At 38.3% G+C, this 13901-nt stretch overlaps 1 protein-coding gene across 1 annotated transcript; it reads left to right on the forward strand.

Annotated features, from left to right (window-relative positions):
- Positions 1 to 923: 923 nt before the first annotated feature.
- LOC107814062 (uncharacterized) lies at positions 924 to 13647 on the forward strand. Its single transcript, XM_075246266.1, has 12 exons — positions 924 to 1352; positions 8636 to 8720; positions 9932 to 10062; positions 10152 to 10254; positions 10455 to 10469; positions 10882 to 11027; positions 11169 to 11364; positions 11432 to 11506; positions 11720 to 11836; positions 12088 to 12132; positions 12469 to 12567; positions 13271 to 13647. Exons 1-12 carry the CDS (start codon positions 1033 to 1035, stop codon positions 13289 to 13291), a joined length of 1353 nt encoding a protein of 450 aa, XP_075102367.1. The 5' UTR covers positions 924 to 1032; the 3' UTR covers positions 13292 to 13647.
- The last annotated feature ends 254 nt before the right edge of the window (positions 13648 to 13901 follow it).

The raw sequence follows: 13901 nt of genomic DNA on the forward strand, positions 1-13901 counted from the left end.
TTTTAGACAATATTTATGTGCTATGTTTTATCGTTTGAAAATAATTAAACTTTTATTAGATATAATTATAATTACAGTTAAATATTAAAAAATAATACGAGTTAATATTAAGAATTTGAATCGAAAAGAACTAAATTATTTAGAACAGATAATTAAGTCTTTGATTTAGATAATTAGCAAAAAATATCAATTTAGTTTTTTTTTCAAATTCATCATATAAGTAAAATTATTTTTTCAAGTTGATTAGGGTTCATAAATTTATTTCCATAAGCACAATGTTGCTGGTAAAGGATATCCAAAAAATAGAGTAAAATAAGTAATAATACAGTATTGCAAGTTAAATTGGTTGAAACACAACCTTGAAAGAGTTACAATATAATGCAACAGTAGAAGACGATATGTATTTTAAATAATTTGTGATAAATTTTTTTCTTTCTATTTTTATTTTTGCAACGACCCGACTTGTCGTTTTAAGAATTTAAGCCCCTTCTGGCGGCATAAGGCCCTGAGCAGCTTCTTATTATGAGTATTGACTTACGTGCGTGGTTGAATTCAGCTACCGGATCAATCTATTCATTCTCAAATCTTAAAATAAAATAGCTATAATTATTAATATCAACACAACATTCTCATAAAGAAAATAGCTATAATTATTAATATAATTAACTTAATTAAATTGTTCATTGTTGCAAGTTTAAAAGATATTTAATTATTTTAAATTCAATAAACGGGTCAATATAACGATATTATTATTGTCATTTAAATGAGTATCGCATCAATTTTAATGCCTATTTTAATTTTACATAATTTATTCTTTTTGTATGTAATTTTTAGTTTGTTAACTTGTACTCTAAAGCTAGTAAAGATAAATGCATCAAAAGTGTAACAAAAGAGAAAAAAATGAACAATTTCACAATTTAGACATTTTCTCCTTTTAGCCTAACAGTTCATAATTGATACTACTCCAATTTGGTTATCTTTTATGCTCCCATTTCCTTCCTCAAGACAGCAATTCACAGAATCGAAATCTAGATGAAGATGAGCAGTACGCAAGGTCCACATTCTCTGGCCTTTAGGGTCATGCGACTATGTCGACCTTCTCTCCATGTCGAAACTCCGCTCCGTTTCGACCCTACAGATCTCTTATTCGGCGAAGACCTGTTCGATGATCCTGTCGCCGCTGAGCATCTCCCTCGTCTCCTAGCCGATACCGTCTCCTCCTCCGCCGCCACCACCGCCGGCAATACTTCAGCTGATCCCTCGGATCTGTCATATCGTAATAGATTCCTTCTTCAGCATCCTTCTGATTCGCTTGGCCTCCCTGGCCTCCTCCTTCTCCCTCAGTCCTTTGGGTTAGCTTCGTTTCGCTTTATTTGTCTAAATTTTGGTATACTCTTATTTGCTGATGTCGCGAAACAAATTCAGTGTTGCACTTCTTAATGTATACGTATAACTATTGCAGTTCTATTTTATAAGACACTTGCTAAAATATACGACAATCAGTGAGCATGAGCATGAGCTTCAAAGCTCTCTAATGGCGGAAGCTTCTAGAAGAAGAGAAATGAGGAATGTGTTAGATGAATATGATAACCACCAACTTGATTATACACAGCTAAGAGCTTATATACAAAAGCTAAGCTAAGCTAAGCTAACTGTCTTTCTAACAAATTGACTAACTCAACTAACTAACTTATACATGTCTGTCACATAAGAATTAGTCACCACCAATGAAGCATTGCCACATATACACTCTATACGAGACCAAAGCTCACAATATTCTCCCTTAAGCTGCAGGAGGGTGCTGGATGTTAAGCACACCAAGCTTGCCTAGAAGGTATAGATGTTGAGTCTGACTCAATCCCTTAGTGAGCAAATCTGCCAGCTGATCCTTAGTGTTCACATACACTGTCTTGACGATGCCACCCTTGATCTTATCTCGAATAAAGTGACAATCAATTTCTATGTGTTTGGTGCGCTCATGGAAGATAGGATTAGCTACTATTTGCATAGCAAATTTGCTGTCACTTTGCGCAGGAATAGGAACCTTAATGTCAACCGCTAACTCCTTGAACAAGCCACTTAACCAAGTGACCTCTGCTACAGCTGAAGCCATGCTTCTATATTCCGCTTCAACTGAACTACTAGATACTGTTTGTTGTTTTTTTGATTTCCAAGAAATCAGGGAATCACCAAATTTGATCACACACCCTGTAACAGACCTCCTTGTATTGGGGCAGGCTGCCCAATCAGAATCACACCAACAACTCAATTCAGCTACAGGATCAGCTTTCAGCCAAACTACTTGGCCTGGAGCATTTTCAAATACCTGACCACCCTAAGTGCAGCTTCCTAGTGTGACCCTTTTGGTCTTTGCATAAACTGACATAACTAATGTCTGGCCTGGTGAATGTAACATACATTAACTTCCCAATCAACCTGTGATATAAACCAATATCCTTCAGAATCACATCTCCTACAGCACCAGTTGCTTCATCATATTCTACTGTGGTTAATCTCAAGTTTGTTTCCATGGGAGTAACAACAGGTTTGGCTGTCCCATTTCAAAAATAAGCTCAAGCACATACTTTCTCTGATTTAGAATGACACCGGACTTAGACCTTAAGACCTCAATGCCCAGAAAATATTTGAGTTCATCTAAATTCTTGAGCTTGAATTTTTGATGCAGTAGTGATCAACTCCTCATTACTCTATGTGATAAGTAAATCATCAACATATACCAGAATCATTACCATTCCTCCTTGTTTCTTCAATGTAAACGGAGAATAGTCATGACTAGTTGACTACTATGAGTGAAACCTGCTGCAAGTAAAACATCTGTCAATTTGATGCTCCACTGCCCAGAGGCTTGCTTGAGTCCATACTTAAGCAACCTACTGACTTTCTGCTCTTATTGCTTCTTAAAGCCTGCTGGCATCTCCATGTACGCTTCTTTACAGAGATCACCTTGTAAAAAAGCATTGTAAACATTTATTTGGTACAAAGTTCAGCCTCTAGACACAGCCAGTGCTATAGCTGATCTCACTGTGACCATCTTGGCCACAGGAGAGAAGATGTCATGATAGTCAAGCTCTTCCTGTTGACTATAGCCTTTTGCAACTAACCTGGATTTAAATCTTTTAATTCCTCATTGGCTGTACTTAATCTTGTATACCCATTTAGATCCCACATTATTCTTCCCTGCTGGTAGATCTACAACTTCCCAAGTTTTATTATCTTCCAAGGCTTAAATCTCTTGTTGCATTGCCTTGATCCACCTGGCATCCTTTGCTGCCTGTTTGAAAAGGTCTGTGGCTATACCAAAGTATGAGAATTTAGCTAGGTAGCTATGATAAGTTGGAGTAGTGTTGTCATCGAATAGGTAGTTGGCCAAGGGATATTTGCTAGATACTTTGTTGGGGGGCACATAATCCTTCATCCAAATAGGCTCCTTAGATTCCCTTGTGGATTTTCTAATAAGAGGAGGAACACTTTGTGTTGGTGCTGAAGTGGTTGCTTCCTGTGAATCTTGTTCTTGCAATGACTCTCCAGGTAGCATCTCTTCATCTTGAGCTACTGATTCCTGCTCTAGAAACTGACTCCTTATTACTAGTTAGAATGACTAAAGGGGAGAACAAGATTCGGTCATACCTCAAGGATTATATCTATCAAATCAGATACCTGATGATTTAAGGGCAAACTCAAGTTGGTCACTTTTATAGGGAGGCCAATTTTGTTGCGGACTCGCTTGCTAACATTGGAGTGGAGACTAAACATGAGAGGTTCTTCACGCAAGCTATGGACTTACCACGAAAGACTAAAGCTTTATTGAAGAATGATCAAAATGGCTTTATCCGCTTCAGAATCAGGTCCAAGAAGGGGCATTTCATATTTGATAATGGTTAAGACTACTCTCGTTGTATTCACATATATTTTTCATTTCAAAGCTAGCTCTTTTATCTGTAACATGAGAGGAGAGTACCTCTCAGTGAAAATTTAGACTATGCATAGAATTATCCTAGAGTTAGCTCAGTCACTCTCCATGTATCTCTAGAGGCTAAGGTTTATGTCCTCCTTTGTGTATTTTTTTGGATTGTCTAATAAACTGGCAGGGGTAATGCCAAACCCGCCACCACCACAGGGCAGCATACCCTGGGTGATGGTTTGAATTTATTTTTTTTAATAAAAAAACTCAAGACTCTGTAGGATGCTCAACAATGTCAAGTGTAACACTATCAATTGTAACTGGTTGCAATTTAGCATCCTAGATGCTCAAATCATGAACATCAGGAACTATTGAATGTACAGAGTTTTGAATTTTAGTAAAAGGAAACTCTGATTCCTTGAATAACACATTTCTACTTACAAAGAATTGCTTGGTGGCTAGTTCCATCAACAGATATCCCTTATGTCTCTCAGAATATCCCATTAGGACTACAAGTCTTGCTCTTCCAGCAAACTTGTCACCTTTAGGCACAACAATTGCGTAGCAGAGACATCCTATCACCTTCAAGTGAGCTAGAGATGAAGGTTTAGAATGCAACATTTCAAAAGGACTCTTTCCTTTGATGGCTGAAGATGGTGTTCCGTTGATCAAATATGCTGCAGCAGTCACACACACCCCAATAATTGAGTGGCATCTTGGACTGAAATCTTAATGTTCTTGCTACATCTAAAATATGTGTATGCTTTCTCTTCACAACTCTATTTTACTGGGGAGTATGAGTGCAACTGCTTTGGTGTATTATCTCAAGACTCCGCAAAATTCATTACATTGAGAGTTAAAGAATTTTGTTCCATTGTCTGACCTTAGAGTTTTCACCATTGTCCCAAACTGGTTCTTTATCATCAACAAAAAGTTTTTAATTGCTACTATGGATTCAGATTTGAGTTGCAACATATACATCCATGTATATCTATTGAAGTCATCCACAACAGTCAAGAAATAGTATTTCTTATCAAATGTAGCAACTTTATAAGCCCCCAAAGATCCATATGAACAAAAGAAAAGGGAAATTCAGCTCTAGAACTACTAGTAGGAAACCTAGTTTGTTTAGCTAATGGACAGATTGGACATTTATTCAACAAATCATTATATAATGAGTGGAGAAGATTGCAGATTATGGCACATTTATTCAACAAATCATTATCTACAGCACTTCCTAGGCTCATAGTCTTCATAATAGTAGCTAAAGGATGACCAAGCCTCATGTGCCATAATCTGCTATCTTCTCCACTCACATTTGCAGCCCGTCGATGTGTTTTGGCTTTATTATTGTCACCTGCTTCCTTGTATATGTACGAATCTGCATTCTCCTTACCAATATCCCCTTCACCCTGAAACAAAACAAAGTCAGGGAAAAATTGATTGAACATGAGAGTTCATAACATGTTGAATTTGAGGTCAGGTACAAATAGCACATTGTTTACACCTTCAATTCCAAATAGAAGTGCTTGACCAATACATGAAATTTCAACTTATCCCTGTCGGCAAATGGACTTTATCTTTAGATGGCCTCTAAGCATTAGGATCATCTTTTAGCCATTTCTCAGCTGCTGCTATATGATGAGTTGTACATGTGTCTACAATCCAGTTATTTGCAAGAGTGTGTGACATTAGACAAGTAGCAGTACCTGCCATGTTAGCCTGACTGTCAGTGGTCTCCTTGTTTAGCAAACCTAGGATTTGACTGTATTGGTCCTTAGTGAAATATGGTCCCTTACCAACAAAAGTGTTCTGCCGATCATTGGCTGAAGAGCCCTATGATTGAATATCAACATTTCTACATATATTGTTGATAACATTGAAGGATTGTTGAGTACCACGACCAAGTTGCCCTCCAAAATTACCATTGCCACGACCATATTGACCTCCAGAATTACCAGAACCAAATTTCTTCTTTCCCTTAAATTCCTCGGGATAACCAATAATTTCATGACAGTTTTCCTTTATGTGGCCCTTAAGCCCACAATCTTCACACTATAGGAAAGGGTTTTTATCTCTGTAACCTTGACCTTTACCAACCTGCATAGCAATTAGATCATTTTTCTCATTCACTGAGCCTAGACCAGGAGAGTGTTGTGATTCGTCCTTGATTACCATAGCATATTGTCACAGGCCCAAATCCTTACGTTGGGTAGCGGCACCTGCTCGCCCGTGCGGCGCCTGCAGTTCCCCTCGCTGCAGGCCAGCCTATTTCCTATCCCAGGATTCCCAAGCACGATCCTGTGCCTGTTGGTGGGGATAGCCCGTAGGCTCGCCCCAACTTGTGCCGCCCGTAAGATGCCTAGGCCCTTGGCCCTAGACATGTCGTGGCGCTTCATCTTAGGATCACTATCCATGCGCGCCCTGGGGGATTGACTTAGGACATGTCTTGTCCCTCGCCCGAGACTGAGCATCGCTCCCGCGTGCACAGCCCAATCCTCAAGCTTGACACTCGCCTAGTGCATCCGCGACTAGCTCGTACCTCGCCCGAGTAAGGCAACCTTTAGCCCTTGGTCATTGTCATGCGCGTCTTTCGTGCCATGCCCATACATTGCCCTCGCGACACGCTTCCATCCCGAATAGTGCAGTGTCGCCCCACAACTGCACCTTTAGGCCAACGGACCCTTGCTTGCATGGTTGAACCCAAGCCATGCTCACAAGTCGACACATGATGCCCCTATGACAGGTGCATCAAGTATCCAATCGGCACGGAGGTCTCGTTCCAACATTCGGCAGCCCGCGGGGCTGGCCGTTCCACACATCGAGCCTCCAGCACCACTTTGATGCCCAACGCTAGCCCGAAGGCGTTGCGCCGCCCATAGAGTTTCCCTAACTCGTATGGGTACCTTTGACACTCCTTTGAGTCATCTAGGCAGGCCCTTGAGGTTGCCCCAAGATAGCTCGTTCTATACGGCTCGGTGGCAGCACGTATGGGGGAGGCAGGTCGGAGCTTTCATCACCTATACCCCCCTTATATATGCTTAAAATTAAAAAACCCAAGTTGCCCGAGTAGACAGTTCTACGTCAGACCATCAGAAGGGCCTTTTCTCACCAGATATTAGCCGAAATCACAACTCCAAATTGCGAGTTGTGACAATATGCTTGATTAATAGAAGGAACATTGGATTTCAAGAGAATTTGTCTTCTAGCTTGATCGTAAGAATCATTTAAACCACTAAGGAACTGTAATAGCCTTTGATGTTGAAGATGTTCGACGTAATCCTTCGAATTTGGAACAGGCACTAAGGCATCATATTCATTCCAAAGACTCTGCTCATGCGATTCACCTTGTCAAATCGCTCTCTCAAATCCTCCCACACAAGATGTGCATTAGAAGCATATGCAATTCCACTGAGGAGTTCTGTGGACACCGTGTTCATCAGCCACGAAAGGACAATCGCAGTACAAGTTTCCCATTGCTCATGCAACTCTGCCTTACATGACTCCTTTGTCAGGTGCATGTTAAAAAACCCTAACTTCCTCTTCCCTAAAAAGGCAATCTTCATCGTCCTGCTCCAAAGCCTGTAGTTCTCAGATCCTGTAAGCTTTTACGGGGATTAGAATAACGCCTGGAGTATCCGATGCACCAAGGTATAGTGGATGTATGTGCGAAATTGTTGATTCTGCCATTGACAAACTGAAAAAACAGGAAATAAAGGCGATCTGCGGAATCGATGAAATCTGAAGAAGAAACTTAATTCGCGTATAGTACCAGCATTACCTGCTCTGATACCATGCTTAAATATACGACAATCAGTGAGCAAGAGCATGAGCTTCAAAGCTCTCTAATGGCGGAAGCTTCGAGAAGAAGAAATGAGGAATGTGTGAGATGAAAATGATAACCACCAACTTGATTATACACAGCTAAGAGCTTATATACAAAAGCCAAGCTAAGCTACCTGTCTCCTAACAAACTGACTAACCCAACTAACTAACTTATACGTATCTGTCACATGAGAATTAGTCACCACCAATGAAGCATTGCCATGTATACACTCTATATGAGACCACAACTCACAATAACACTATAACTATTTGGATAGTCGAATAGTTTCTTATTGTAATTTTATAACATTTTTTACTATTCTTAGTTACAAAAATTGTAACTTATAGTACTCCTTCGGTTTCAATTTAATATGATGATGTTTGACTGTCCGTCAAGTTTAAGAAAAAAAGTAGTAAAACTTTTGAAATTTGTGATTTAAAACAAGCTCTAGAAAGAAATTCATGTGGCTCTAAATCATCTCATTAAGGGTAAAATGAGAAATTTAAAGTTAAATTGTTTCGGACAAACTAAAAAGTAAAGAGCGTCGCATAAATTAGGACATGAAGTAACATTTTAAAATACTTTTTAATACAAATAACTTAAAAATACTATTCTACTATTGAGCAGTCTTTGAATGTGGAGATTTTATTTTACAAAACAAAGGAATTGATGTTCAAATTGAGATAAAATTGAATGGTTTGACCCTTGTACTATGATATCCGTTATTGTTTTTGAAATGGAGTATATGTTGTTAACATTTTTCTTTAAAATTTCTATATACATATATTCAAACAATAGATAATGAGTGACGTGCAATCACTGCTTATATGTTGGATGTTGTGATTAATTATTTTTCTTTTCCCCTTTTTAAATTTATAATCTTGCAGGGCAATATATTTGGGAGAGACATTCTGCAGTTATATAAGCATTAATAACAGCTCCAACTTTGAAGTTAGAGATGTTACCATCAAGGTGATTTGCTCCCTTAGCTGATTACTATGAGAAGCTACTGTAAATAGTGATAGAGATGCTGTGGATTATTCAACCTGTTGATAACCAAGATCCTTACTATTTCATCTGGGGCATAAATTTGTAAGGTGGCAAGGCTGAATACGTGCTCTTTGGCAAAAGTATTAAATGAAGTTTGGTGCTGTACGTTAGCCGGGGGTTTACTTCTCTATCCTACAAAATAAAATTGATAAAAAAAGTTTTTTCCTTGGTTTACCCTGTTTGAGTGCTTACTGCATTTTAGTGCGCAAGTATGATCAACTGTTCAAAAAACTACACAAATATAACCAAATAGTTTTTCTACTTAGTGAATTGTCTGCAAGAAGGTTGTGCTTCTGGTAAAACCTGAATTAACCGTGGTGCACTTGCGGGAAACTCCTTGCCGAGGGCCTATGCACCCCCGGGATTAGTCGGGGCTCAAAGAGACTCGGACACCCGGTGCAAAATCAAAAAAAAGGTTGTGCTTCTGGTGTAGAAAATTTCATTGGAAAAATAGTAAATGGAGAATAGTAGTGTCATCGCAATCTTCTGGTCATAGAGTTGCATTTTCCATATTTAGGAATGTGCACACATAGGGGACATCCTTGACTAAGTAGATATATAGACAACAGGCTATTGCATTTTGTATATGTGTGGCCTTTATGCTCTTGTATTGATCATTTTGGCTAAACTAAGCTACTTATTGAAAGCCGTTAGTCAAGCTTTCATATTTTTGGAAAGTATGGTCCAAATGTATCTTACACCCACCGTCAAAATGTATCTTACACCGACCGTCAAAATGTATCTTACACTGAAGAAAATGAATTTGCTCAATGGGCATATTTGAGTCTGTGTGAGTGTACGGACAATGGAATGTCTCTTAAGCATGGCTTATGAAACTTAAGTTTCTATTATTTGATATGCTGCAATTTTGCTACCGTGTGTCTGGTATAAAGTGCTTTCGTAGGTAATTGTCAAGTGATTATAAAAAGCCTAGGAATCGTTTAGTGAAAAGGGTGAGATAAATATCTACCTGGAGAATTTAGACCTCAAGCATCTCTGATTGAGAGTCAAGTTACAGGGATCTTATTTTTCATAATATCAGTTTTGTAAGCTGCTAGAAACTTTCTAACCTTTTGAATTCTTATCTCTTGGCTCTACGAACTGCTTTATAGAAATGATTTAATTTTCTACAGGCAGAAATCCAAACAGAGAGGCAGAGGATACTTCTTTTAGATACTTCTAAATCACCTGTGGAATCAATACGTGCTGGAGGGAGATATGACTTCATTGTGGAACATGATGTGAAAGAACTTGGTGCACACACGTAAGTTTCATGATAAAATTTGTGTTCTATGTTGATAGGAACCTTATATCAATATGATAGTTCACTTATTCAATTGCTTCACCTTTTAGGTTGGTATGCACTGCTCTTTATAGCGACAATGATGGTGAGCGTAAATATCTTCCACAATATTTCAAATTTATGGTCGCGAACCCACTTTCTGTTAGAACAAAGGTACATCCATAAACCTGTGTTGTTTTAGCAATTTTATTTTGATAGGATTCTATATGCTTTACATCCTATGCATTGGGAGCAGTTCTTTACTATATTTTTCTGCTATTCTAAGATATTTCATATTTGCTTCTTTATTATCGATTTATTTCTCAAGTCTGGACGTGCTTTTTCAAGATAATAACTGTTGTTTGTTTCTGCAGGTTCGTGTTGTTAAGGTAGGCTGGTTCAAGCTCCTTGGGTGTAAGTTCATTATCTTGCGTTCTTACTGGTAGGCTGAATATCTTAGGAAAATAGGTCAAGAAAAGTCAGTTTTGCAGTTATTATTTCAATTTCAATCATTGGGATGTCTCAGTTAAGGCCAATTTGTGATAACATAGCATCTAACTTACCACTTTCATAAATCTGCAACATACTGCCACCAATCTCATTTGCTTATATGGAATGTCAGTTATTTCTACTCATTTGGGCAGTTTTCTGTCCCTAAAAGGATAATGTGAGATCGCATTTGATTTTTAATATTACAAACCATCTTGTCTCTTGAGAATGATCTACCAGAAGCAGCAATTTCAGCTTCTGCATTTCTAATACTTTTCCTGTTCATGACAGTAAAGTCTTTTTCCATCCCAGGAAACTACCTTTTTGGAGGCTAGCATAGAGAATCATACAAAATCTAATCTCTATATGGACCAAGTTGATTTTGAGCCAGCTCAGCATTGGAGTGCTACAGTACTAAGAGGCGTTGATCATCAACCAGAGAGCAAACAGCCAATGAGGTTGACTAATAGATTTTTTCTCTTTTACAATGGGAATTGCTGCTTTATTTTGGTTTTAAATGTTGATGTAATCACCAGTTGGTGTTAGCATTCACCTTTGTTCCCTTGACTAGCCTTTGCTGATAATTTTTGATCTACCAGTGATGTGTTTAAGCCCCCTGTTCTCTTAAGATCTGGAGGCGGGGTCCATAATTTCCTCTACCAATTGAAATTATCATCCGATGGCTCTTCATTGCCGAAGGTGGAGGGAAGTAATGTCTTGGGCAAACTCCAGATTACTTGGCGCACAAATTTGGGAGAACCTGGACGCCTTCAGACACAACAAATTCTTGGAAGTGTAAGTCAAATGATTTCTAGTGATGAATTTTTATGAGCTCTTAAGGTATTTGTTTCTTACCTTGCAGCCTATTGCTCATAAAGACATTGAGCTAAGAGCAGTGGAAGTGCCATCCATTATCATTCTGGAGAAACCTTTCGTAGTAAGTCCGCATTTACATTACTATAGCGCATTTCTCTTTACACAGTGTGTTAATTGCTGCTTAAACTAGTGGATTTGGGATTATTACACAAGTCCTTTTATCTACAGTATTGGTGAGGAAGTTTGTCCATTTGAATTGAATTTGCTTCTTTTCTGTCTTCCGCTTGCGATTTGTCTGTCATGAAACTGGATGTCTTTGTGGGCACTTCTGTAGGTACGGTTGAATCTCGCAAACCAGACAGACAGGTTGCTGGGCCCTTTTGAAGTTTGGGTGTCACAAAGTGAATCACTCGATGAGAAGGCTGTTATGGTTAATGGTCTTCTAACAACGGTGAGACACTGAAATGGCTTCTGCACGAGATGATGAGCTTAAACCTCTCCTACAATTGATGAATTCCCTTCTTTTTATTGAAGCTCTTGTTTGGTGCATGCGTTTTTGTTCTGTTACTAATTGTCATACTCATTCATAGCACTGTGATTGTGTCATATTGTTAATCATGCACTTTGATGTGCAAGTTCTCTATCATAATTTCTACTTCATCTACGAGTATACTTTCAGCTAACTCTGTCTTCCTTGAACAGCATTTGGCGCAGGTGGAAGCATTTAGCTCTTCAGAATTCCAGTTGGTGAGGATAATCTTCTATTTAATATTATAAAATGGATAGCTCAAATGCACGTTTTATTGGATATATTATTTTAGTCATTGGTGACTGATGTCGTTGAACTGCTGATAACAATGTTCTATATCCTGATAGCTTCAAGAGTAAAGTTTTTTTTTTTTTTGATAAAGTAAGCTGTTTCATAGATTGGCATCAAGAAGATGCAGAGATTACAAAAGTAGATATGCTAGCTCCATAACAAAATCTAGCTTCAAGAGATAGTTATGTTAATTGCAATTGTTTATTTGATTATTCAGTTGTTTAACATCATAAAAATGAATTTTGGTGCACTTTCCCATGTAGAACCTGATTGCTGTGAAGCATGGGGTACAGAAAATCACAGGCATTACAGTGTTTGACACGCGTGAGAAGAAAACATATGATTCTTTGCTGGAGTTGGAGGTTAGTTTCAGTTTCAGCTCACAGAACAGTTGATATGGAGGATAATGTTTCTTTTCAATTTCATTCTCTTTCAGTTACTCCATTTTCTTATTGTAGAACGTGGTTGCACCCTTCTAAGACTTGATTGTCCACACATCTTCTTTGGTGACATCTTCTTTGGTTTAATTGTTGACCTATCTTCAGTACAGATCCAGATCACTGTATATTCTCATGCCATGCCACATGGCGTTGATAAGAACTGTTTTTCTACCGGCAAATATGTTGCTAAAATCCGAAGCAGGGGTGGATGTAGAGAGGAAGATACGGGTTCATCTGATAGCTTTGGCTCGAATGTGGTATATATGTAAAAAAATTGCTTAATAAGTACAAATGATTGATTACGAACCTAGTAAATCAATGAGTTGTGGTAGAATCCCGAACTAGATCCACCTGTGATCTGAAGTATGAGATGGCCTCAAATTGATCAATGACCACATCCTTAACTATTCATCCTTCTTTTGCACTCCAAAAATAGCAGCCCAAAAATAGAACTCACTGAATACATGCACAGGAATCTGTTGTCATATACATGTTCGAAAAACTTTTCAAAATTCTGGATGTCATCTTACGCCATAACCTTGTATTATAGTTTTCATTTACCTCTTTGTTTTAACATTGTGTTATGGAGTAAGTGCATAGAATTTTGTTCGTCATGATGCTGCAGGTATTTGTCGATTCACAGTAGGTACTTGAGCCAGATGTGGTTGCAAAATAATAGGAAGACCGATTTGATTGAGGTTGGAGTTTCTGTTGGTTGAGAGGTTTTACAACTCGGAACGTCAAAGTAGAGATCTAACCAGTTCATTGTTAAAGGAATTCTCGTCGTGCCAAACAGATGACAAGGATACTTGACTGTTGAATGGCCCCAATGGATCTTAGCATTCATCCAGAAGATCTTAAAATGATGTAATATGTGTTTTTCTCGATCAATCGGCAGTGTACACTAGCTAGGCACATGTTATTTTCTTAGTATATAGTTTTGTGCCTGTCGTACTCTACCAATGTGCTACAATTTATGATGAAGATCATTTTTCTTTGGTCTTGCTTGTGTTCATGTTCTTGTGTTGATTAGCAGTTTTAACGTCGCTTTGTTGGCTATATTAAAAATGAACAGAGGTTGAGAATGGTTGTGAGTTACCACTCCTTTCTCCTTTACACTCCTTTACAAGGGGTTTGTTATTCTGAGTCTTAGGAAGAGAATAAGGGCTCGTTTGGTACGAGGGATAAGGGGTAATTAATCGCGGGATTAAATTTGAGATGAGTTTATTCCACGTTTGGTTGGGATAAAATAATGG

Source organism: Nicotiana tabacum, chromosome 23 (assembly GCF_000715075.1).
Source record: "Nicotiana tabacum cultivar K326 chromosome 23, ASM71507v2, whole genome shotgun sequence".
NCBI lineage: Eukaryota > Viridiplantae > Streptophyta > Magnoliopsida > Solanales > Solanaceae > Nicotiana > Nicotiana tabacum.